The sequence below is a fragment of the Podarcis tiliguerta genome (genome assembly GCF_965153285.1).
Source record: "Podarcis tiliguerta genome assembly, chromosome: 4".
Lineage (NCBI taxonomy): Eukaryota > Metazoa > Chordata > Lepidosauria > Squamata > Lacertidae > Podarcis > Podarcis tiliguerta.
Window position 1 is genome coordinate 2,922,906 of NC_139537.1, and position 25,229 is coordinate 2,948,134.

The 25,229-nt window shown below is 48.9% G+C and overlaps 1 protein-coding gene and 1 long non-coding RNA gene across 21 annotated transcripts in view; one reads left to right on the forward strand and one right to left on the reverse strand.

The window, feature by feature from the left end:
* Positions 1–25,229, reverse strand: part of STIM1 (stromal interaction molecule 1) — a 104,358-nt gene that overhangs the window by 39,567 nt on the left and 39,562 nt on the right. For all 20 annotated transcript variants that reach the window (XM_083436324.1, XM_083436312.1, XM_083436309.1 and 17 more), the window contains 2 exons: positions 20,757–20,887; positions 7,177–7,291 (listed from right to left, as the gene is read on the reverse strand). In XM_083436324.1, coding sequence (XP_083292450.1) covers positions 7,177–7,291; positions 20,757–20,887 — 246 coding nt within the window. The remainder of the gene's footprint in view (positions 1–7,176; positions 7,292–20,756; positions 20,888–25,229) is intronic.
* LOC310675912 lies at positions 1,657–6,389 on the forward strand. Its single transcript, XR_014510310.1, has 2 exons — positions 1,657–2,010; positions 4,580–6,389. It is a non-coding gene; the product is annotated as an uncharacterized lncRNA (long non-coding RNA).

Here is a 25,229-nt window from a genome sequence, read left to right on the forward strand (position 1 = left end):
TGCATTCACCCCATAAGACGCACACACAATTCCCCTTACTTTTTAGGAGGGAAAACGTGAGTCTTATAGAGCAAAAAATACGGTAGATGGCAGGGGGCACTCTTGACAGACGGCTTGTTCAAGTCTGTCCACATATAAATTGGGGTGCACATGTGAAAGACAGAGCCATGCAGGTGCCCATAACAGTACCGTGTATTTGTAGAGAACGGCTTATTTTTTAAAAAATTGCTTCAAGTCAAAAGCAAGGCTGCCACAGTGGTTCTCACTTCTCTGGAGGAGGTTCATTAGGAAGTCTGAAGTGCAGAAAAACCCTTAAGAGCCTGAATCCGACAGATGTGTGGCATTTCAGTGTAAAAAAAGTGGTTCCCTAAGTGTGGGGAACTGGAAAATGGGGTGCTGGAGGTGTAAATGACTTTGAAACATGCTGGGATCCCGGGATCAAGCTCATCAACAGTTGTTGAATGAATTGAACTAAACAGTTTTAATTGGGTTTGAATGCATTTGCAATTCATTGTTACTGTTCTGAATCTTATTCTGATATTATCTTCCGCAGAGGGTTGTGCAAACTGCTACTGGCACACGCAGAGCCTCCCTTTCAGTGCAACATCATTCACTGCCCTTTCACAAATGCTCAGTTCTATATGCTGGCAGTGGAGCAATTCCCCTCTGAGGAAAGGTCTGGGACTCTGCAGAAAAGGCAAGGAAGAGGCGACATGCTTGAAGTTTACACCATTATGCACAGAAAGTACATAGAGAAAAGCCTTTCTCTCTCTCTCTCTCTCATAGAACTTGTGGGCATCCAATGAAGCTGAATGCTGGGAAGAAGCCCTTCCTCATGCAGCAGAGTTAGACTGTGGAACTCCCTCCCACAGGAAGCAGTGTGGAACTCCCTCCCACAGGAAGCAGCAACGGCCACCAACTTGGATGGCTTAATGGGACAGATTCGTGGAGGAGAGGGCTATCGATGTCTCCTAGCCAGGCTGGCTCTGCTCTGCCTCCACATCTGGAAGAAAAATTACTTCTGAATACAAGTTGCTGGCAGGCATCTGGTTGGCCCCTGTGAGAACACGATGCTGGACTAGATGCTGGACTAGGCAATAGACTTGATGGCAGGATTTAAATAAACGTCCACATTATTAGCATCAGAAAATGTTTGGAAGATAGTGAAATAATATGATGTATTTAAATTTATTTTTATGTTTTTAAAGTTTGATGTTATGTTATTAATAACTTTTTCTGTTGAGAGATAGCAAAGTGGGTGAAAATAGAAACAAACCCGAAATGCAAGTTGGGGGAAGTCGTGGAGGGGAGGGAGGGAGGAATATATAGTAAACGTTAAGAATTTGAGATGTATGTAATGAACGAAAATGTAAATTTATTTTTATTTTTAAAAAGGATGCTGGACTAGATGGACCACCGGCTTGCTCCAAAGGCTCTCCTTCTGTTCCTCTGCTCCATTCAGCCCTGCAGGACTCCAGAGCACTCACTTCACCAAGCTCCTCGGAGGAGGGAAGAATCCTGCAGCCGGCATGTGGGCAGAGGCACTGCAGCCAAGCCTCCCCTTTGTTTGTTCAGACAATTTTGGAGGCAGACGCGGGTGGGCGGGCAAGGAAGAGCCTGGCAAACAGCCAGAGCCTGGCAGCAGCACGGGGTGGAAGGGCTTGGCTGGGGATGGCTGGTCGCTTCTTGCTTGCTAGCTTAGTCTGGGGAGGGGGCTGCCACAGAAATTTAAATCCAGCCGGGGGGTGGGCGTGTTGTGCAACATGATAGGAGCGGCTTTAATAAGGCAAAATCACTGCTATGGGGAAACTGCCCTCAGCTGAATAAGGCTTGCACCTCAGAGTACGTGCAGAGAGACAGGGCGTAGCAGGGAGCATGTGAACGCCAGTCTCCTCTGACCAGAAGAGGCAGTTTAAAAGGCTGAGAAGGGGTGGATGAACTGTCCTTCAAGGAGGAAGATGACCTACCTGTGTGAGAGACAAGCTTGTCCCTGTGCATCTACATACTTCCGTAAGCGTAATTGTATTTCATTGTTATTTTGTTATCGTTGTATTCCTCTGCTTTCAAAAATGTTTTATTGTGTCCTTTTTCCTTTTCTTTCTTTCCTTAATTTCAGGCCAACCAAAATGGTCAAAGGCCTGGAAACGGCTAAGGGAGCTGGGCATGTTTAGCCTGGAGAAGAGGAGGTTAAGGGGTGATATGATAGCCATGTTCAAATATATAAAAGGATGTCACATAGAGGAGGGAGAAAGGTTGTTTTCTGCTGCTCCAGAGAAGCGGACACGGAGCAATGGATCCAAACTACAAGAAAGAAGATTCCACCTCAACATTAGGAAGAACTTCCTGACAGTAAGAGCTGTTCGACAGTGGAATTTGCTGCCAAGGCGTGTGGTGGAGTCTCCTTCTTTGGAGGTCTTTAAGCAGAGGCTTGACAACCATATGTCAGGAGTGCTCTGATGGTGTTTCCTGCTTGGCAGGGGGTTGGACTCGATGGCCCTTGTGGTCTCTTCCAACTCTATGATTCTATGATTCATAGAATCATTGAATCGTAGATTTGGAAGGGACCACGAGGGTCATCTGGTCCACCCCCCCCACCCCCCACCAAGTGCAGGGACTTTTCACCCAATGAATCTTTGTTCAGATAAAACGAACGGTGGGCTGGACCTTTTCGAAATGCAGGACCAAGCGGTGGACAACTGCTCTTTCTCCAACACAGTGGACCTTTGCTTGCTTAAATGCTGAGCAACCCATGGTGCTGGAATGCCCTAAAAAACTTCTGAGTAGGCCTAGTCTAGAGTTGTCCAAACCCTGGGAGGAGTCTAGTCAACTTGCCTGGGATGCTGGGAGGGGCAGGACCCACCACTGGTGATTCTGAGGAGGAGGAAAGGGGCCATCTCTGCAGGTTGGCGCCATGACTAGGATTTCCTGGAGTGCGCTTTGGAAACGAGTGGCAGTAGAGACACCTCCCAGGCCACCGCCCCTTCAGGCACTAACAAAGTCCAACCCCCTACAAGGCAGGAATCACAGCTAAAGCATCCGTGACAGATGGCCATCTCACCTCTGCTTAAAAATCTCCAAGGAAGGAGAGCCCACCATCTCCCAAGGGAGTCCGATCCACTGCTAAACAGCTCTTACTCTCAGGAAGTTCTTCCTAATCTCCTTCCTTGCAATTTGAATCTATAGCTTTGGGTCCTACCCTCTGAAGCAGCAGAAAACTAGCTTGCTTCGTGCTGATAAATATTGACTGCTTTTCTACCAATGGTTTTAGGGACGTGGGTGGCGCTGTGGTCTAAAGCACTGAGCCTCTTGGGCTTGCCGATCAGAAGGTCGGCGGTTCGAATCCCCGTGACGGGGTGAGCTCCCGTTGCTCGGTCCCAACTCCTGCCAACCTAGCAGTTCGAAAGCACGTCAAGTGCAAGTACAGTGGTACCTCGGGTTACATACGCTTCAGGTTACAGATGCTTCAGGTTACACACTCCGCTAACCCAGAAATAGTACCTCGGGTTAAGAACTTTGCTTCGATGAGAACAGAAATCATGCTCCGGCGGCGCGGCAGCAGCAGGAGGCCCCATTAGCTAAAGTGGTGCTTCAGGTTAAGAACAGTTTCAGGTTAAGAGTGGACCTCCGGAACGAATTAAGTATTTAAGCCGAGGTACCACTGTAGATAAATAGGCACCGCTCCGGCGGGAAGGTAAACGGCATTTCCATGCGCTGCTCTGGTTTGCCAGAAGCGGCTTAGTCATGCTGGCCACATGACCCGGAAAAACTGTCTGCAAAGACTCACTCCCTCCGCTACTAAAGTGAGATGAGTGCGCAACCCCAGAGTCGTCTGTGACTGGACCTAACGGTCAGGGGTACCTTTACCTTTACTACCAATGGTTACAGGTGAGGATATAAGAGCATCCCCTGCCCTCAGACAGCACAGCAGCTCCAGCGACTGTGCTGTTGGACTCTGCCTCCCTTCCGAGAAGATGCCTTAAACGGCTCAGGACCGCAATACCTCAAGGACCGCCTTTTCCCATATGAACTTACCCAGTCCCCAAGATCATCTTCTGAGGCCCTCCTTCGTGTGCCTCCTCCTCAAGAGGTTCAGAGGGTGGCAACATGAGGACGCGCCTTCTTTGCAATGGCTCCCCTTCTGTGGAATGCTCTCCCCTGGGCAGTGGCGTAGCGTGGGTTGTCAGCACCCGGGGCAAGGCAAGTAATTTGCGCCCCCTAACCCGTGGATTTGCGCCCCCTAACCCCCAGATGTTGCGCCCGGTGCGGCCAGCCCCCCCTGCACCCCCCACGCTACGCCACTGCCCCTGGGAAGTTCACCTGGCACCTTCATTATATACCTTTAGGCGCCAGGCAAAAACGTTCCTTTTTAACCAGGCCTTTGGCTGATCTTATTGACATCCAACACCCTTTTAAAATATGGCTTTTGGAGGGAGGGGGTATTGGGTTATTGCTTTTGGTTTGATTTTATATGTTGTGGTCTTCTTGTGGACCGCCCTGAGACCTCCAGGTATAGGGGGGTGAATAACTTGAACAAATAATAAGAATAATAATAAAATAATGCCTGCGCTCTGATTTGCAGCGGAGGGTCTAGCCAGCTTCACAACGAGGACACGGGATCTGGCAGCAAAGCTCTCCGACTGCAAGCCGAACTTTTCTGCTGGGGGAAAAACCTGACAAGTACATGACGATTAGAATGGGTAGCAGCCAGGGGAGATTAACAAGGCCATAAAGGCAGCAAGAAGTATCAGCATCGGGGAAGTGTTTGCTGAGTGTGGCAGGCAAAGGAGCTGCGGCCTTATCTGGAGGCACTCAACACCACTGTGGCACTTCGGGAGAGCAAAGAGCACGGCAAGTCTTCTGCTCTCACTGCCGCCTTGTCTAGGGTGCTTTAGTGCTGGAGAGCGGATAGGACTCTGAAGAACGCAAGAGGCACCTGCTGCAGGATCAGCCCAGTAGCCCATCTAGGCCAGCATCCTGCTCTCACAGCGGCCAACCAGATGCCTGTGCGAAACCCACAAGCAGGATTTGAGCACAAGAGCCCTCTCCCCTCCTGCAGTTTCTGGCAACTGGTATTCAGAAGTATTTCTGCCTCTGACTGTGGAGGCAGAGCATAACCAGCCTGGCTAGCAGCCATCAAAGGCCCTCTGCTCCCCCATGAATTTGTGAGAATTCCTACTCCGTGACTGCAGTTATTACATGATGGTGTATGTTTTGACTCCACAGAGTCGGATGTTTGTGCTACTGTGTTCCGTGAAGTGGGACTATTGTCCTTTGCTCTTTTTCTCTTTGCTGTCTGATGCTAGAGAGAGAGGGAGCCATGTTGAAGTGCTCCGTGTGTCTTTATATGTAAATAAAGTAGATTAGCCAAAATGCTGAGTTGCTGAGGTCTGTCACGCAAGCTGTGAAGACTCTGCGGATCCCTAAGTGTGCCGATGTCTGTTGGCATTGGTCGCTGTGATGTTCGGGCTGAAGAAAGCTTTTGAAGCTCCTGAACGATCTCGACCAGAAGGGAGGGAACATGCCAGTAGGGCATGTGTCTCTGTCAAGGTCCTACTCGAGTGAAGGCTGAACTCCTGACAGAATTTGCCCGATCCTCTTTTATGACCATCCAAGTCAGTGGCCATCCCTGCCTCCTGTGGGAGGGAGTTCCACAGTCTGACTAGTTGCTGTGTGAAGGAGGACTTTATTTTATCTGCCATGGGTTTTCCAACACTCAGCTTCCTTGAAGCATCTTGCGCCTCCAGCAGGGCCGTGGAACAGGAGTGTGACCCCCGCGTGTCTCCTGAAATGCCTTAACCGTTTACATTCCCCATGCCTTGCAACTGAACATCTGTGGTGCGACTGTCCCTTAGTTAATGAATTCTGGAAACAGATTGGTATAGAAATATCAGGAATTGTGGGTAGGAAGGTGGAAATATCTAAATTAATGGCTCTTATTAGCCTGAGTAGCACCGAGTTAGAAACCAAAGAGGAATGTAAATGGGTAAAATTGATGGTAATTGCAGCCAGACAGGTTATAGCGAGTAATTGGAAAGAGCTAGGGGTGAACCAATGGAGGAAAAAACTGAAAAATATTATAATTTTAGAATATCTAACTGTGAAGATACATAAAATGAAAGGGTTTAAGGTCAGTGAGAAGGAGGAGGACTGGAAGATATTGAATTATTTGGGTAGGTTTGAACAATTTGGGGCAATTAAAATGTTAAAAGTTAAACCTTGTGGAGGGAGGAGTGTTAATGTATATAGAATTGTACATATGGTTGATTTGAATATGTTATTATTGATTATGTATACCCAATGTATCAGCTGCCTGGGGGTTTCACAGTTTGTGTTTTGGTTGTTGGTAAAAATTTGTGGAAAACAAGATTAAACATAAAGGATTAAACACACTAGTATTTAATCCAGGCTCCTAATATTCCAAAATAGTCTCAGACGCGCCGCAGCCCTTCCCACTCACGCCCAGTGCCTCCTGTGACTCACTACTGAACCTTGCTCATTCTTTATCGCCACAGGAAAGGAGGGCAGTGTGGGGAGGGGAGAGAGGCAAAGAGATAATTCCCCCATTTATTATATTTTTTTATTTGCATATTATTTTCACCCTGCTTCCTGTTCTACTGTAGCGGAGGAGTTGCAAATGCAAACTCGGTTTTAAAAAATGCAAAAGTCGAAACCGGTCAAGGGCTGCACTGGAGGAAGCCACAGGCCAGCGGCGAGAGGGGCTTTGCTGAAGGAGAAGGAAGTGGCTTGGCTAAGGCGCAAGAGGTTGCTAGAGAGAGCAGGAGGGAGGAGCAGAGAGGCAGATTTTGAATATTGAGGACTTAAGAGCCTGCTGGAGTTCCACAGTTTAACTCTGCACTGTGAGAAGGACTTTCTTCCCCCTGAATCTTCCAATATTCAGCTCCATTGGACGCCCACGAGTTTGAATGCTATGAGGGAGGGAGGCAGGCTTTTCCCTCTATCTACTTTCTCCGTGCCACGGGTAATTGTATAAAAATTTATCATGCAGCCTCTTACTCGCCTTTTCTCTAAACTCAAAAGCCCCCAAAGCTGCAGTCTTTCTTTGAAGGGGAGTTGCTCCACCCCCTTGATCACTTGGGCTTCCCTTTTCTGAACCTTTCCCAACTCTGCAGTCTCCTTTTTTGAGGTGAGGCTGCCAGAGCTGGACGCCAGCCTTACCTTCGGACGACTTCCAGGCCTTCCAAAGATCTTCCACGCTGATGTGCTTATCCTCCCCATGGAAGGTGCTGTGTTTGACCGTTGGGTCGTGGTAATTCAAGTCTTCCCTCAGGAACTGGAGGGGGAAAAACACAGCCCCAAGTCAACCAGTTGCACAAAGTCCCGTGTTTATCAGCTCCATCTGGTACGCAGGCTGAGACCCTCCCTGCCCGCAGACTGTCTGGCCAGAGTGGTGCATGCTCTAGTTATCTCTCGCTTGGACTGCTGCAGTGTGCTCTACGTGGGGCTACCTTTGAAGGTGACCCAGAAACTACAACTAATCCAGAATGCGGCAGCTAGACTGGGAACTGAGAGCAGCCGCCGAGACCATATAACACCGGTCTTGAAAGACCTACATTGGCTCCCAGTACGTTTCCGAGCACAATTCAAAGTGTTGGTGCTGACCTTTAAAGCCCTAAACAGCCTCAGCCCAGTATACCTGAAGCAGCGTCTCCACCCCCATTGTTTTGCCCGGATGCTAAGGTCCAGTGCCGAGGGCCTTCTGGTGGTTCCCTCACTGCGAGAAGCCAAGTTACAGGGAACCAGGCAGAGGGCCTTCTCAGTGGTGGCACCCGCCCTGTGGAACACCCTCCCATCAGATGTCAAAGAGATAAACAACTACCAGACATTTGAAGGCAGCCCTGTTTAGGGAAGCTTTTAATGTTTAATAGGTTATTGTATTTTAGTGTTCTGTTGGAAGCTGCCCAGAATGGCTGGGGAAACCCAGCCAGATGTGCGGGGTATAAATAAATTATCATCCTCCTCCTCCTCCTCCTCATAATTATTATTAGGGATGTTTTCATTTTAACAGTGACTGTAAGGGCTACTAAAAGTTTGTTGGGTGTGGACAGGGCAGGTTCAGAAACAACAGAGGAACTGGTCTGGGGGCTGAGCTACTTCACAGCGCTGCAGAAAGAATTAACACGCAAGAGTGTGGTTTTGTGTAAGATATTAAACTGCAAGTCCCCAAGGAATGGGGGAACCATCACTTGGAACATAGTAAGAGTCTGCCTGGATCAGACCAATGGTCCAACTAGTCCAGCATCCTGTTCTCACAGTGGCCAACCAGAGGCCTGTGCGAAACCTGCAAGCGGATCTGAGCACAAGAGCAGCACTTACACCTCTTGTGGCTTCCAGCCACTGCATTGCTGTCTTCCAATTATGGAGGCAGAGCCTAGCCGTCCTGGCTAGTTGCCACTGCTAGCCCTCGCCTCCATGAATCTGTCTAACCCTTTTTCAAAGCCATCTGGGTTGGTGGCTCTACTGTGGGAGAGAGTTCCACAGTCTGACTGCACGCTGAGTGACGAAGGACTTCCTTTTGTCTGTCCTGATGTGTCCTATTTACCCCGCTCCTTGTAAAAAAAAAATCACCAGCTTGTTTCTCCTTTCGGCTTCCCATCAGTCCGCAAGACCACCAGTTCCTCATCCCGGGCTGCTAACCTTTCCTGGAAGCCTTTAAGAAGGGTTTTTTAAAACACACACACACACACACACACACTGAAACAATTGCCTCTTTTTGCATGCTTTTACTGATGTCTCTGCTCTCACTGTTGCTATGCAAACCTTTGCTGAAGCACAGCTGTTCACCTGAATGGGTTGTCCCCATCTGCAGTTCCTTAATGAGGCCACTGGCAGAAATGCAGCTTTGCTCACTAGACCTGTCCTGTCCCCCCATCACAAACGCCTTACTCTGCTACAGTGCTTTGCAGAGAAGCTAGAAAAAGGAGAGGTGGCCTTTCCAAGTGCTCCCATGGGAGATGAAAAGCAGCTGTCCACGTGGAGGCACAAGCGTGCAAAAGCACACCTAGCGGATCTGCTCAACAAGCGAGCAAGGCAGGCGACTCTGACCCTCTGAAGAAAAGCAAAGGTAAGTCTGCCAAGAAGAGGAAATCCATTCGCCGTGCGCAAACTGCAAATTCATCTTTGCTGCCGGGAGGCTAAGAATAAACTGCAGCATCACGTTCCTAAGCCACATCCAGGACAAGCTGAATAGGCGGCATCTCTTTTTTCCTCCAAAGTTCTTAGCACCTGCCTATTAAAAGGCTATTCTGAAACTCACAGCTTCGGAGATGTGTGCAAGGGCAAGCAAAGGTGGCTTCCAAAACTCAGATCAGGGCTCTCGAGTGTCTCTTTGCAAAGCCACACCTGAGCCCTCTCAAGGTTAATCACCACAGACCCCCTTCAACAGGCAGTCGGCAGAAGAGCAGCATTTGCATTTCTCTGCTTAGAGGTCCAAAAAGGTCAGCAGATGGAATGTCTTCCTGGCTAGTCATACCCTTCACTTCCTGAATCAACTGACGCCCAGGGGCTTTGGATTCAGGAGGGATATTGGCAAAAAGTGGAACACACACACACACACACACACACACAGACAAACCCAGCTTCCATTCACTCATCCTTGTCATGATTTATATCTTCAGTTTACACAGATGATATATTTTTAGACCAATTCTAAAGGCATTACATTAATTCCCCTTCACATCATGCTGTTGTTTTGAATGAAAACCACAACTGTTTTTGGAAAGCTACATACATTTTACAACCACCGACTTCCGAGTTGTTAATAGTCGCCAATTCTATAAAATCTATTTCTACCCTCACCCAGACCACACCATAATTCATTAAATAATTCAAGATAATTAACCTGAAAGGTTCCAAAGGATGGAAACCTTTCCACTCCTGATCAGTTTTTGTTGCTAGCGTTTTCCATCAGTGAAATCACCGTACAAGCATCCATAAATATATCTCTTTTAATATGCAAAGGGCTTAACCCTAACCCTGGATTCCAGCTATAAATATATAGCAGAGCATAAGCTTTTAAGCACACTTCACACTTTCAGCAAAAGGCCTCAGTAAACCAGTCACTTCCGTATTTACAAGATATTCAGAAATGAAAAGGGGGTGTTGACAATGAGCCCAGCCAAACACACCCTTTCCAACTGCAAGTCCCCCTTAAAAAATGCCCTCTGGTGGGGGACAAACAGCTTTCACCTAGCAATGGCATGGGATGAGCTTGAGGGGGGGTGATTAGAAGGAGTGTCCAAAGGCTCAGTGTCACTTTTGAGAGAGCCTCTTGCGAAGTATTCCTCAAAACAGTGAGGGCACCCAGAGCAACCCCTGGAAAGAGTATCTTTTGAAAGAGAGTGAGCTGTATGGGGAGACACAGCCCTTGGGAGTCTCCTGGGCCCTGATGGTCTGAAGGCTTTCCAAGTCAATGCCAACTCAGGTGGCAGAAGCTTTTGTGGGCCACCATTCTATTCATCAGATGCATGAAGGAGCTACCTAACTGAGGAGGTATATAAATAGACAAACCCTGCCTTGGGGTCAGTGGAGTGGACTCCCTTGGAAGGGGGTGAGCTCTCCTTTTGTGGAGGTTTTTAAGCGGAGGTTGGTTGGCCATCTGGTCAGGGATTCTTGAGATGTGATCCCTACGTTGGATGCATGGATGAGATGACCCTACAGCTCTATGATTTTATGACTACAGAGAGTGTATCAAGACAATAGATCCTGTTTGGCCTTGCTGAACTCAGAGAGTTGCAAGCAAAGAACCAAGTACTTGCAGATTAAGTTACATCATGCAAGAGAGTGTATTCAGAAAGGACTCATTCAGGTGTCCTACATGCCAGGAAATGAAATTCCTGCTGATCTGTTGTCTAAGGTTGTTAACAGAGAACAACTTAAGGTTTATGTACAGAGGTTGCAATTGAGTTGAACCACAGGTACTACAGGTTACACGGAAAGGGGGAGGATGTTAGGATATTTCCGTTCCACCTTAAAAGGGAGCAGGCTTTGAGTCACAGAGCCTGCGCATTTCCTGTCTCACAGGATGTTTCTGTTGTGTCTTTGCTTTCGTTTCTCTCTCTCTGCCGGAACTCTCAAGCAGGCAGTCGTGTGTTTCTTTGTTCTGATCAACGCTGAATAAACTTGTAAATCATGCTCTCCTGGGTGCATCTTTCGCTGTACATTATCTGCTGATAAGAGTGTGCATCGGCTCTAGAATGTGGGAAGCTATTTCTGGAGCTCGTGTCGCTAATTGCTGATACTGCGTGTCTACGGGAGATCAATGGACGTCCGGAGATGACTATGTCTCCCTGGCAGTATCCCAACAATATTCAGATAGGGCTTATTCACCTGGGAAGGGAGCCCATATAGGAGAAGGAAAACTCCTAAACCTCTGCTGCCTTGCAGGACATCTTTGGGAGGAAAAAAGCCACAGGAGTAAACCCTCTGCAACTCCAGAGTTGGGTTCCTAAGGCAATCGGACGACATCTTGCACGCCTCCTACCATCAACTCCTGCAGCCAAGATGGTGCCAAACGTCTTGCTTTCCTTTCCTTTGGACCATATCACCACACCTGAGAGGGGGGTCTTGTCATCTGGTAGCTCAGGACCTCCATACACACAGCCCAGGCTTGCACCCTCGGGAAGTCACTTTCGTACTGCTAACACAACTCTCTCTCTCTCTCTCTCTCTCTCTCTCTCTCTGTGTGTGTGTGTGTGTGTGTGTGTGAAATATCAAATACCAAAGGGCAAGCAAAGCACCATTTTATAGAGAGGTGTGGCACGGCAGAAAGCAGAACACAAATGAATTCAGAATCCAGCTCAGTATCGGTGTGACTCTCCACTACACCGCATTAAGCAAATTCCGGTGATCAAGAGGCTTAGTAAAACATCTAATGGGGGCCAATCCCTTTCCCAGCTGAGCCACAAACCCATGCATGGTGCAGATGCTGCAAGATGAGTAAGAGAGGGAGCAAGGAAGACAGTGGAAAAGGCAGGCCGAAGAAGACGGAAGAGCAGCTAATTGCGAAGGAGAGGAAGGAAAGCCTTCCTGGAGCCAGAAAGCGCTGAAGCTGCAACTGCAGGACTCTAGAAGTGCCCAGCGGATCCTTTTTCTGGAATGCCCCCCTCTCTCCCTGGCAGGCTGGCCAAGAGGCCCCTGACTGAGCAGCGTTTTGAAGCTGCACCGCCTGAAAAGAGGGATTAAGAAAATCTGCGCAGTCCTGTGACATTCTCAGTGAGCCAAGCTCATGATTTGAAAACGAAATGAAATAAAGGAGGGTGGTGGTGAGGAGGAGGGCAGGGTGAACCTTCCCAGGATGTTCTAAGATCTCTGGAGATTATAAGCCACTGGGTGCAGCCAAACCAGGCAGGAATGCAAAGATAGAGATATCCCCTCCTGCACCCCCCCGCCCCACAGCCTGTGACCTCCACGGGGAACATGGCAATGTCATCTAGAGTGGCCAATGTGCACAGCTCAGAGCAGCCGTGATCTCCCCTAGGGATGTAGGCAGGGGAACCAGCTGTTGCTCAGTATATTTAGCTCAGGAAGGAAAAGTGATCTCCCGGTCGGCCCTCCTTCAGCACAGCCCCGGTGAAAACAGGCTTCCAAGGTCTCTCGGAAGAGGACACGGTCATAGAATCGTAGAACTGTAGTGATGGAAGGGACCCCAGGGGTCATCTAGTCCAACCCCTACAAGCCAAGAACCACAGCTAAAGAATCCCTGGCAGAGGGACATATAACCTCTGCTTAAAAACCTCCAAAGAAGGAGAGCCCAGCACCTCTGGTGGGAGTCCGTTCCACTGCCAAACAGCTCTTCCTGTCTTCCGAACGTTTGGTCGGAATCTCCTTTCTTGCCACTGGTTCAGGTCACACCCTCTGGACAGTGGCGTAGCGTGGGTTGTCAGCACCCGGGGCAAGGCAAGTAATTTGCGCCCCCCCCCCTGCTGCACTGTCCCTCCCCCAGATAGTCCCTCGCTCTCTCTCCGCACCACACACCTGGTACCCTCCCCTCCACAGTGGGCGGCGACCTGGCGGCTCGGATCGGATTCGCACAGCCAGCACTGCAGTGAGAGAGAGTGAGTGAGCCAGGTAGGGGCAGAGAGCTGCGAGCGCAACCCCCCCCCCCCGATGTTGTGCCCAGTGCGGCCGGCCCCCCCTGCACCCCCCACGCTAGGCCACTGCCTCTGGAGCAGCCGAAAACAAGCTTGCTGCATCTTCCATGGGCAGCCCTTGAGATATTGGGAGGCGGCTATCAGGTCACCTATCAGGTGAGGCTGGAGCAGTTCTCCAGGGAGGAGCCGGTGTCCTGTAACTCAAGTGCAGGAGGTGGTGGGTCCTCTACATTGCCAGGAGATACCGAGCATGAGCTAAGCCAAAATGAATTCATAGGGCTGAGACCCCACCTGCCCGCAGACTGTCTCGCCAGAGTGGTGCATGCTCTGGTTATCTCCCGCTTGGACTACTGCAATGCGCTCTACGTGGGGCTACCTTTGAAGGTGACCCGGAAACTGCAACTAATCCAGAATGCGGCAGTTAGACTGGGGACTGGGAGCGGCCGCCGAGACCACATAACACCGGTCTTGAAAGAACTACACTGGCTTCCGGGACATTTCCGAGCACAATTCAAAGTGTTGGTGCTGACCTTTAAAGCCCTAAACAGCCTCAGTCCAGTATACGTGGAGGAGCGTCTCCACCCCCATCGTTCTGCCCGGATGCTAAGGTCCAGTGCCGAGGGCCTTCTGGCGGTTCCCTCGCTGCAAGAAGCCAAGTTACAGGGAACCAGGCAGAGGGCCTTCTCGGTGGTGGCACCCGCCCTGTGGAACGCCCTCCCATCAGATGTCAAAGAGGAAAACAACTACCTGACATTTAGAAGACATCTGAAGGCAGCCCTGTTCAGGGAAGTTTTAAATGTGTGACGTTTTATGTATTATAATCTTTGTTGGAAGCTGCCCAGAGTAGCTGGGGAAACCCAGCCAGATGGGCGGGGTACAAATAAATTATTATTATTAGAATTAGAATTGTAGAGTTGGAAGGGACCCCCAAGGGTCAGCCAGCCCAACCCTCTGCAACTCAGGAATCACAACTAACGGCTGAGATCACTGGAGTATGGCAACACTAGAGGACAGAACGTTCATGTAGGCCTGCCTTCCAGCAGGGCTGGAAAATAATTCCTTTTAGCCACAAGTTTTAAGCCCCGAGGAAGCCAGGCACCTGGGATTCTGTCTCCCTCCCCAGGCTGTGGAGGTGAAGGCGCACCTCCACAGGCAGATACAAAGGCCCACGGCACATGCGTGCGGCTGAGTAATCCCAGCAGCAGAAAAAGCAGGCAGCTGGCCATGTTTCAATGGTGAGGTAACTGGCTCTTTCTGGAGAATGGGCTGAGAAGCACAGCGCACGGCCTCTTCTCAAAATCCAGGGACAGCACTGCACACACATCAAGAGGTAAGGCAGGCAGGGCCCAAGGGAGGCAATACAAAAGGAAAGCGCAATGGGGAGCGAAGAGGAAAGCAAGCTTTCAAGCAGCGTCACACACTTTGCAATTTTGGTAGGTCCTAACAAATAAACACTTAATTAGCAACCTTTAATTAATTAAAACGATGCCTTATGAGGAACGGCTAAGGGAGCTGGGCATGTTTAGCCTGGAGAAGAGGAGGTTAAGGGGTGATATGATAGCCATGTTCAAATATATAAAAGGATGTCACCTAGAGGAGGGAGAAAGGTTGTTTTCTGCTGCTCCAGAGAAGCGGACATGGAGCAATGGATCCAAGAAAGAAGATTCCACCTAAACATTAGGAAGAACTTCCTGACAGTAAGAGCTGTTCGACAGTGGAATTTGCTGCCAAGGAGTGTGGTGGAGTCTCCTTCTTTGGAGGTCTTTAAGCAGAGGCTTGACAACCATATGTCAGGAGTGCTCTGATGGTGTTTCCTGCTTGGCAGGGGGTTGGACTCGATGGCCCTTGTGGTCTCTTCCAACTCTATGATTCTATGATTCTAAAACATTTTGGTTATTTGATGGAAGGAAGACTATTCTTGTTTTTACTGTTTTGTTGTTCATTTGGGGAGCAGGGAAAAGATAAAAAAATAAAGTGATTATAAATAAAGGTAATTATAATTAATAATCATAATCATAATTCTCCCCTGATTACTTGGAGCCGCTGTGGCATAATCGGGCAGAACTGTGGAGACCCAGGTTCGAATCCCGCCTCAGCCATGAATCTCACTGGGAAGCCTTGGGCCAGTTTCTACCTGTTGTAACTGAGTTTTATTAAATAAAATATCTGCCGACGCTAGGTGCACTGGGTATCCTGGGTGCAAGGTGGAAAAGCAGGATATATAAATCTTTCAAAATAAATCAAATGTACGTGTGATGTCTTGTTGCCCCGCTGGGGAAAAAGTCATAAAACGGCTGGTTTGGAATGTGTCATCATTCTTTGCTGCATCTTGGCTGACAAACAGGTTTGGCAAAGGGTGCTGCTAGCAACTTCCAAGGTAGCCTTGGGCTAGGGAGGTACAGGGCTTTCAGTGGACCCTAAGCACCTGCAGTTTCAGAAAGGAATTCTGGGGTGCTCACCCCGTGATTCAGAGGACAAAGCTGCTGCTAATGTTACAGCCTGCAGGCAGGCATCTTTCCTCAGTTGCAAATTCCCTTGGCAAAAATGCTGGAGGAGAGAGAAATCCGTTCAATTAAGTCACCGGGCACCTCGAGAGCTACGCCTGCCTCTGCGCAAGGACCAGAAATAGGCCGCCAATTGGAAGGGATTCCCCTCGGGGTTCAGGGGCGCTCCTTTTAATTGCGGTCCCTGCAGCCACCTCCGAACACACAGCAAACTCCTCTCCCCAGAGGGGAGCGTCAAGAAATGTGAAGAGAAGCGCTCCCCGGCTGCGGATGGGCGAAGGTTTTGAGCAGCTTAGCAAAACAAGAGAGCTGCTGAGCGAAAAATAATAACGGGAGCAAATATGCAGAGAGCTAATGAGCAAAAAGATGAGTGTGATATCAATGGTAAGGAAGGCAGACGTCTGAAGCCGGGTTCTGTCTCTCCTCCACCGCTCTCAAGACTGGAGTCAGGAAGGAAGGTGCACTTCTAAGATTCCTGCCCCTGGCTTGAACAGGGACTTGCAGAAAACAGAGAATGAAGACTCCCTTCCGAAAAAAAGCTAGGCTGGCTCCCTCCTTCCTGTCCTTCCCCTGGCAGGTTTATTCCAACAGGCCTTAAGGGACTAACTGTTTTTTAAAGGAATTTTAACAAAGGTGTGCCAATTTTATTATCTGTATGTTTACAGATCTGTTTCTATGTTGCTTGAATTTATTAGTGGTTACTTATATATTTGGCTTTTTGTATTTTATCTGTCTTGTCTTAATTTGTGTAAGCCGCATTCAGTCTTCATTATTATATTATAAATATAATAACGACAGTGATAAATACAGCTACGTCCCGTGCTCACAGGCTTTGCATTTCATGTCAAAGGCCAAGTAAAACTTCATTCAACTTACTTTTGCTCTTATACCTAATTCTATGTCCGACAGTCAATTCCTCAATAAATATAAACCGAGTTTAGAGTATCTGATGTTTTAAGCTGCGTGTTTGCTTAGGTTTTGCCTAATGCCTCTTCAAAACTCTAAACTGGTGTTGGGATTTGTGCTCTGAAAGAGCTTAAGCAGGAACAGAGGAATGGTCCCGACAAGTTATAGCAGATTCCATGAGTGTAATCCCAGGTTTTGCCTGTATCTCTAGACTCCCTTTAAAACAAGAAACTGAGGGCTGGGGGCACCAAATACCCCAGAATTAAGGACTGGTTAGGAAGGTCTGTTCATTTATTACTGCATTTATATCCCCTCTTTCCTCCAAGAAGCTCAAGAGGCCGTACATACTTCTCCTTCCCATTTTATCCTCACAACAACCCTGTGAGTAGGTTAGGCTGAGAGCGAGTAACTGGCCCACGGTCACCAGTGTGTTTCATGGCTGAAGTGGAGATTCGAGGCCTGGCCTCTCCCAGGTCCTAGCTCAACACTCTAACCACTACACCACCAGACCACTAGTCCATCAACCTCAATATTGTCAACAATTACCGGCAGCCATTGACCAGAGTTTCAGCTGGGAATCCATCTCCCTCTCTACCACTTAGCTGTGATCAAAAGCTGGTTTCCTTTATTCTTGACATCCAAATATTAAGATGTCACCCCGGGACGTGAGAAGGATAGTGACAGAACTGCAACAATCTTTGACAATCCAAGTATCGGGCAGGTAGCTTGCAAATGACAAATGCTGCACAAATGATAAGCGGAAGAGATCATAGATATATATATGCAGGTCCCGCTATCCAAATGCTTGTTATATGAAAATCAATTATCCAAATATGAGTAATTAGTACCCAAATCTCGCTATACACGTCGCAGATTCAGATATGCAAGCTATTTTGTGTTTTGCTGGTCTGTGGCAGCTGCTTTGCCAGAAACCATGGTGGGAAGGAGGGAGGGGGAGAGATAGAACAGAGAAGAGAGCATTTCCCCCCTCCTTGTTCTCCTTTTGCAAGATTTCAGTGGGTTTTCCTGGGTTTTTTGTCGAGGTCAAAATTCCATGGCTGGGAACGCATTAGAAACTTCCCCATAGGACTCAATGAAGATCGTTGACTTGTTGTTATGCGAAGGCTCGCCGAAGGAACGTTTTCTGAGAACACAGAGCGTTTGGCTAGCAGGAACTGCTTGTGTGTATGTGAACATGCTCTGATTCAGCCCTGACTCACACAGCCTCAGCTCCACAGGAAAGAGATTACTGGAAAAACACAGCTTTCCCGTTCTGCACAGAACGCAACCTGACAGCATCACTTTTGCCTAATGAAAGAAAGGCTCCAAGTACTTCAGCTTAGTGGAATCAGATGTCAGAGCCAAGAGCAATCAGGCTTACATGTTTAAGCATGTCCAAGTCAAGACGTTTCCCCTGGGAAAGTGCCCTTCAGGCAGCGAAAGGAGGGATGAGAAAGTCCTAAATGCGCTGGGAGGGGGAGAAGAAGACTCCAAAGGTGCATCTCCCTTGAGAAGATGCTACACCTAGATGTAGGCTGTGAACACCCACTGGGCAGGGCAGGTTGCTCAGGTGCGGGAAATGCCTTGCTTCCAAAGACAACAGTTGAGATCCCCAGCTCTTGCTCAGCTACAAAGAAAAGGACTCAGCTTTCACTGCATGCCTTGAAAGCAGAGTCCTTGGCCCTTTCTGCAGCTCGAGATTAAAATTAATGGGTCCCCCCCCCAAATACCTATTTCTGAAAAAGAGGTGCCGGAACTCACCATGAACACCTCCCTCGTTCTCTTAGAATGGCAATGGCACCCATCTGGCTGGCGCCGGAACTGAGTTCCAGCAAGTTCCGGCTGAAAAAGAGCCCTGTCTATATATGTTAAAAGAGCATCAGAAAGCGACTGCAATAGTTCAGGCCTTAAGGGAAAACAGGGGGAAGGAAGGTTCTTAACCTGAACTTCAGAGATGTAGCTTGTTTCTTTAAGAGCTCTAGGGAGGATTCCTTTCTAAGCAGCTCTGCTCATGAGAAATCCTCCAAACATAGTTTGGAAAAGAAAAAGACACCCTTTAGATAGTCGCTTTTCATTCTGCTAACTTGGGCCTCACCAGCTCATAACAATTTTGGTGAACCTGGCGGTGTGCTTAAAAATAGATACAGAAGTCCAGTGCCCTGCATCCCAACGCTAAACACATTTATTTGGAATTAATGCCACTTACTTAGTGGTACTTCCAAGGATGGTGCTTAGAAATCACAAGGCAAAAACCTACACGTGGAAATGGACAGCGGATGCAAAATGCAGCCGCCCAAAGGCAACTCACCCATTAGAGGTGGAGGAGATGTATCTCTTTCAAGAAGAGGCTTCCGGTTTTTCCCTGGGAGCGATTAGCTTCCCTTTTAAACATCAGGAGTGTGCTGTTAGTGGTTAGAGTATTGAACTAGGACCTGGGACACCAGGGTTACTAACCTTGGAGTATTGAGAAAATCTTTTTAGCCCTCCATCTATTTTCTCAACACCGTGCAAAGGCCTCCTTTGCTCCTCTAAGCTTTTCATCTTATTTATTGCACATTAAATGGAAGACCACCTGCAGCCATTTTGCAGCTCCTTTCCCACGTCTGCTTTGACAATGTTGAAGGAAAGCGGCATAGTTTCAGAAGAAAGCTTAAGAGAAGGAAGGTTAAGGGAAGTCCCAGTGCCGCAGGAGGCAGGAGTGTGCAGCTGGCTCTCGGGCTCAGCTTCTACACACACACAGGGCCTCCTCATGCTCTCCATTTTCAAGATATGCAACAGACATACATGAGGACAAATGCCGCCTCTTAAGAGTAGCTGGACTACGACTGCCCTAAAGCTGGAGGGAGCAGGTGGAAGGATTCAATAAGAAAATTCAAGAGCTTAAGGGCGGCTTGGCATTTCCCATCTTCTTTTTGCTCCAAAAGACAAGCAGAGAGCGGCACAACGGAAAACCTCCCCTATTTCTGTGTCTCATTCATCTCTAAGCGTATGAAATTCTTATCAGGAAGGGAGAGGAGGTTGTTGCCCTGTGCTGGTTTTAAACCAAGCAATCATCTCCCCCTTTTTTGCTAGGAACTTCTTGGCTAACGTCTTGGCGGGGGGAGAGTATAGCAGCCAGATGGGGGAGGCTGGGTGGTGGCAGATGTCCTCTGGGGAGACTCAGAGAATTCATAAAATGGTGGAGTTGGGAGGGACCCCTCAGGTTCATCTAGTCCAACCCCCTGCAATGCATTGGGTCCTGGACTGACGGAGGATTTGCTGAACATAATCTTTGCATGGTTCATAAGTGCAGCCTGCTGGATCAGGCCAATGGCTCATCTAGTCCAGCATCCTGTTCTCTTGCTCCAAAGAGAAATCCACAAGCAGGACCTGAGCACCAGAGCCCTTTTCCCTCCTGCGATTTCAACTGGGATTCAGAAGCATGGCTGCCTCAAGCTATGGAGACAGAGCACAGCCACCCTGGGAGGTACCCATTTATAGCCCTCTCCTCGTCCTCGATGCGGGTGGCGCTGTGGGTAAAAGCCTCAGCGCCTAGGGCTTGCCGATTGCATGGTCGGTGGTTCGAATCCCCGCGGCGGGGTGCGCTCCCGTTGTTCGGTCCCAGCGCCTGCCAACCTAGCAGTACCCCCGGGGGCAAGTAGATAAATAGGGACCGCTTACTAGCGGGAAGGTAAACGGCGTTTCCGTGTGCGGCTCTGGCTCGCCAGAGCAGCGATGTCATGCTGGCCACGTGACCCGGAAGTGTCTCCGGACAGCGCTGGCCCCTTGAGTGAGATGGGCGCACAACCCTAGAGTCTGTCAAGACTGGCCCGTACGGGCAGGGGTACCTTTAGCTTTACCTTTACCTCGTCCCTTAATTTGCCTAGTCCTCTTTTAAAGCCACCTAGGTCGCTGGCCAGCACTGCTTCCTGTGGTGCAGGTGGAGGTGGCCAAGAGCTTCAGCCTAACTTCAGCTTCCCCAACCTGGTGCCCCCAGATGGCCAGGCTAGCTGGGGCTGATGGGAGTTGTAGTCCAAGACACCTCCTACCCAAGCTGACTGTGTCACCTCTTTCTTGGTTTATTAAATTTGCATACAGCCCTTCATCCAGGGCTGTTTACAACGTAAGATTTTAGAATCTCTGTGCTGTGGGGAGAGGGTGCCGGGTCCCCTGAAACGTATGTACACTAAGTGGAGTGGGAAGGTCAGGAGAGGGACTGGAGACCGAGAGAGTGGGGTGCCCTCTGCTGTGCCCTCACCTCATCGCTCTCCTCCACGTCAACATCGCCATTGGCATCGTCGTCCATCTGCTTGTGGATGTTGAGGACAGCCTCGAAGCTGAGCTGCTCGTCTTCGTTGTGGCACAAGGCCTGGTCGATACGGCAGAATTCTGTGGGGAGGGAGGATAAAAGCGAAAAGGGTTAAGTCACGCCCCAACACGTGGCATTTGGCCTTGCCGCTTCTTCAGACAGGTGGGAGGGGAAACGATATTGGCCTTTGGAGACAACTGAGCACAATTGGGCTTCGTTTTTGGAAGCAGAGTGGTGAGTCAATCTAGCCGGGACATGCGACACCCCAAGAGCTAACCTCTAATCCAGTGCATGAGGCCTGATCCCCACTTGACAGTCACTTGGGACACAGCCATTCCATCGGTGGGAGAAACAGGAAGAAGAAAGCTTCCTCCATCAAGCTGTGTTGGAGGCCCCTCTCCACCAGACACCTCCTGCCCCCAAACTGGGCCAGGTGGTCATTACTGGAACAACAGAAATTGGTGCCCGAGTTCTGATTTTCCTCTTCCCTCCCTGTCCCCTTTCCCTTGTGTTTTAAGTCTGGGGATAGGGGTAGAGTAGGGATAGGGACGGTCTTGCGATATATAAGCCGCTCTGGGAGCACTTGTGCTATAAATCAAACAATAAAGCCTCACGGCTTGGGGTGGAAGGCACTCCACACATGCTCAGAGGTGCTACTACACAACTTTCAAGACTGAGCCTGGCTCCTGAAATGCTACATGATTTCACTTTGGAGCAGCAGTTTCCTGCCTTCCTGCAAAAGACAAGCGTTCCTAACCCAACGGGCTGGGTGTGGAGGGGTTGAGGGAATCCGTTTTGACTCCAGAAGGCAGCAAGGATATTGCTTTAAACACAGGTTTTTTCCCTTGGTTCATTCAAATGATTTTGTACAAGCTGCTCTTCGCTGTCCTCACAATCCCAGAACAGGGAACAACATTAAAACACAATAAAACAATATTTTGTTTAAATACAACCTAAAACAAAACAAGAAAAGATAGCACTTTGCTAAAATGCTTGGATGAATAACCACATTTTTAGCTGGCATCAAAACTTCATAAATGTTGGTGCCCCTTACACCTAGGAGGGGAAGGCATAGAGGCTGCTGGGATGCACTAGAGCAGCAGCTCCCAGACATTTTGGGGTCTCCGCCTGCTTGGTTCCACAAACTCACACCCACTGCCCCTCTCCTATAAAAAGCATTGTTCGGAAGGGTGGCTTGCACAACCCACTAGGGAAGATAACAGCACAATAAAATTCAAAGCAATGACCATTAATTGCACAGTTATCCAGAATCCAATTAAAACTATTTAGTTTAATTAATTCAACAAAGCTGATGAGCTTGATCCAGTGATTTCAGCGCTATTGAGTTTGAAGCAAGTCAAACAGTACACAGATTAGGGGAAACCTCCGGTGGCTGTAATGCAAGCAAGAGAACACATTTCGGTGCCCAGTTTTGCACCAGACGGCAGCCACAGAAACCTCCAGACCGCCTGCTCAAAGGCCGGAAAAGCCTTGCCCTCATTATAGGGACATCACACACCTTGTGCAGACAGACAAGAATGTAAAGGACCTGTCAAGAGCTCAAAAATGGGATCAAGGCAAAGGGAAGAGCCCTTAAGCGAAAGGTGAACAATGACGCTAAGCCTCTTGACAGCACCAACAACAGAGGACTGTGTATTTCTGGCATTCCCAGACCTCCCCCCCTCCCCTCAAATCCAACATCAAGGTGTCTAATCACTGCAAATCTAAACAAGGGAGCTCTTCTCAGGTTTCAAACGTAGACTTCTCCTGCCCTGCCCTGCTCCCTCCGTGCGTCGCTTAAATATGTGCCGCTGAATATGTGCTGTTGGGTGGCAAGCCAGGAGCAAAGGAAACACGAAGGAGAAACCGGCAGGCTGCGATATGGAGCAAGTTTCAAAAGCTAAAGGAGGCCTGATGAGTCAGAGGACTGCAGAGAGCGGCAACTTTCTGCAAGCGCAGGTGTCTGCCGAGGACAGGCTCAGCCGGCTGACACACAGCACAGCCCTGGAGGATTTGCTCATGCTTTGCCTGGAATTGCAGGTGTCTATATAAAAGCAGTGGGTGGGTGGGCAGCCAGGAAGGAGGGGGGGGGGAGGAGTTGGGTGCACTGTTGAGAAAACAGCAGAGCAAGCTTGGTTTCTGCTGCTCCAGAGGAGAGGACCTGAACCAATGGATTCAAAGGACAAGAAAGGAGATTCCAACTAAACATTTAGAAACTTTCTGATTGTAAAAGCTGCTCAACCATGGAAAGTGGTGGGCTTTCCTTTGCTGGAGGTTTTTAACTCTACAACTCCTATGATTCGATGACTCTCCCAGCCCTCCAGCCACTGCTACAGCTCTATTCCCTGCTGTCCCCAAGGGAGAAAGGTGCAATCCCAGTTCCCTGCAACTCCTGAGACGCCCCCCCCCCCATTCATTCAGCCGGCTTCCCGCAAGGAGAATTAGGCCAGCTCCACCCCCCCCCCCCAAGAGGGACCAGAGACACTCGGATGACTTTCAAGACACATGAGCCAAGAGTCATGAGTTTGGACTGAGAGTTGTGCTTGTTGCTCCAGTTTCACGCTTCGCATGCAGTCTAGGACAGACCTACCCTATAGCCTGGCATTCTCCTCACCGCTACCCATCATGGCAGTCTGCCCTCATAGGGGAGTTATGTGATGAAGGCATCTTGTTTATCTTGTTAACCTAGATTCTCGTGCCTTTAAAAACGGCGAGACAAGCCCAACTGTAGCACCCTATGGGCAAGTCGTTCCGCTTTCTGTATTTGTACCCAAGAGCAACACCCCTGCAAGTCCCATCAGGCACGAGGAATCTGGAGCATCCTTAGCCAGGAAACTCATCTGTTCCTCCCTTTCCCTGCTATGGCTGCCAGGAGTGAGCAAAGCAGCAGGTCTACCTGTCACTAGGGCTGGGCGATATATTGATATACCGTCCAAAACCAGTTGGAAGTCCCTATCGTGGTATCAAAATATCGTGATATTTTTGACCTGGCAATATATCACAAATCATGAATGTGTTTGTGTGCTATGCAAAAACCACAATGAAGCCAGCCAATGCTTCTCTTGATGCCTGCAGCCCCTGCTAACTCTGCAGGCCTAGCTGTCTCCTGCCTCATGCAGGGGGCAGGAAATCACAAGAGCCAGCGGCAGCAAAAATCACGGTGCGGGGAAAACTGTGCAGCCAGCCAATGCCTCTACATACCTGTAGCTCCATCCTTATTTCAGACATTGTGGTATATTGGTATATTGTGATGTTTAGCTGGTGATACATCCCAGTGCTGGAAACCAGATATTGCCCAGCCCTATCTGTCACGCCATTATCAAAGGCATGAGAACCCCAAGTAGGTGGGGAAGGGGGTGGCAACTATAGAGGAAGCGAGTGCAACGGGAAAGAAAGGGGGGGCAAAGCTGGCAGGTACCCATTGTTTTGTTTCCAAAAATGCACAGCGCTGTATCATAAAAATATATCAAATCGGTTTACAGCAATAAAAACAAAATCATACAGTAAAAGCATTCAGGGACCCATTTCTTCTTTTTTTTACCTTCTGTTTGTATGGTGGTAATGCTACTGCTCACAGAATCACAGAACTGTAGCGCTGGAAGGGACCCCAGGGTCATCTAGTCCAACCCCCTGCAATGCAGGAATCACAGCTCAAAAATCCTAGACAGTTGGGCATCTAACCCTGTTTGAAACCCTCTTCCACCTTCTGAGGTAGTCCGTTCCTCGGTCAAGTTCTTCCTCGTGTTTAGCTGAAATCCCCTTTCTTGTCATTTGGATCCACTGGTTCAGGTCCTCCGCTCTGGAGCAGCAGAAAACAAGCTTGCCCCTCCTTCCATGTTTTAAAGCCTTTTCTTTTCAATGTGGCTTATTTTGTGCAGGTGGGAGTTTTATTGTGCTGGCTGCTTTCATTGTCTCTCTCCCTTTGACCGGAGTTGCAGCTGGAGATTGCTGCTGCTTTTCCTACTGCTGTTTCGGTGTTTGATTGTTTTCTGTAAACTGTGTTGTTAAAAAAATTAATTTATGGTTTGGCTGTGTGTGGTGGGCCACTGTGGTTTAAAACAAATAAATAAGCGGGAACACCAGCCGAGAGCAGAGATCATATCCAGTGGCTGCCTTGCACTTGAGGAACCTCCGCGCAGGAATTATTCAAAAGCAGCGTGGGATCCTTCCATCTGGGGGTGTGCTGCCTTGCTACTGCAGTCACATCTGTACAGTTACAAAACCAGGAGCTTGAGACACACCACTCAGGGAGGCTAGAAATCCAACAGACACGAGTGCATACCGTGAAAGGCTGAAACCAACCCATCTTTCAATGGCTTTTTAACCATCCTGACTGTCAGCAAAGAGGCAGAATGAGCAACCCTTTTAAGAAAGGGCTGAGCTATGGTTAAGTGACCCCCATGGAAGTGGACCAAGTCTCTG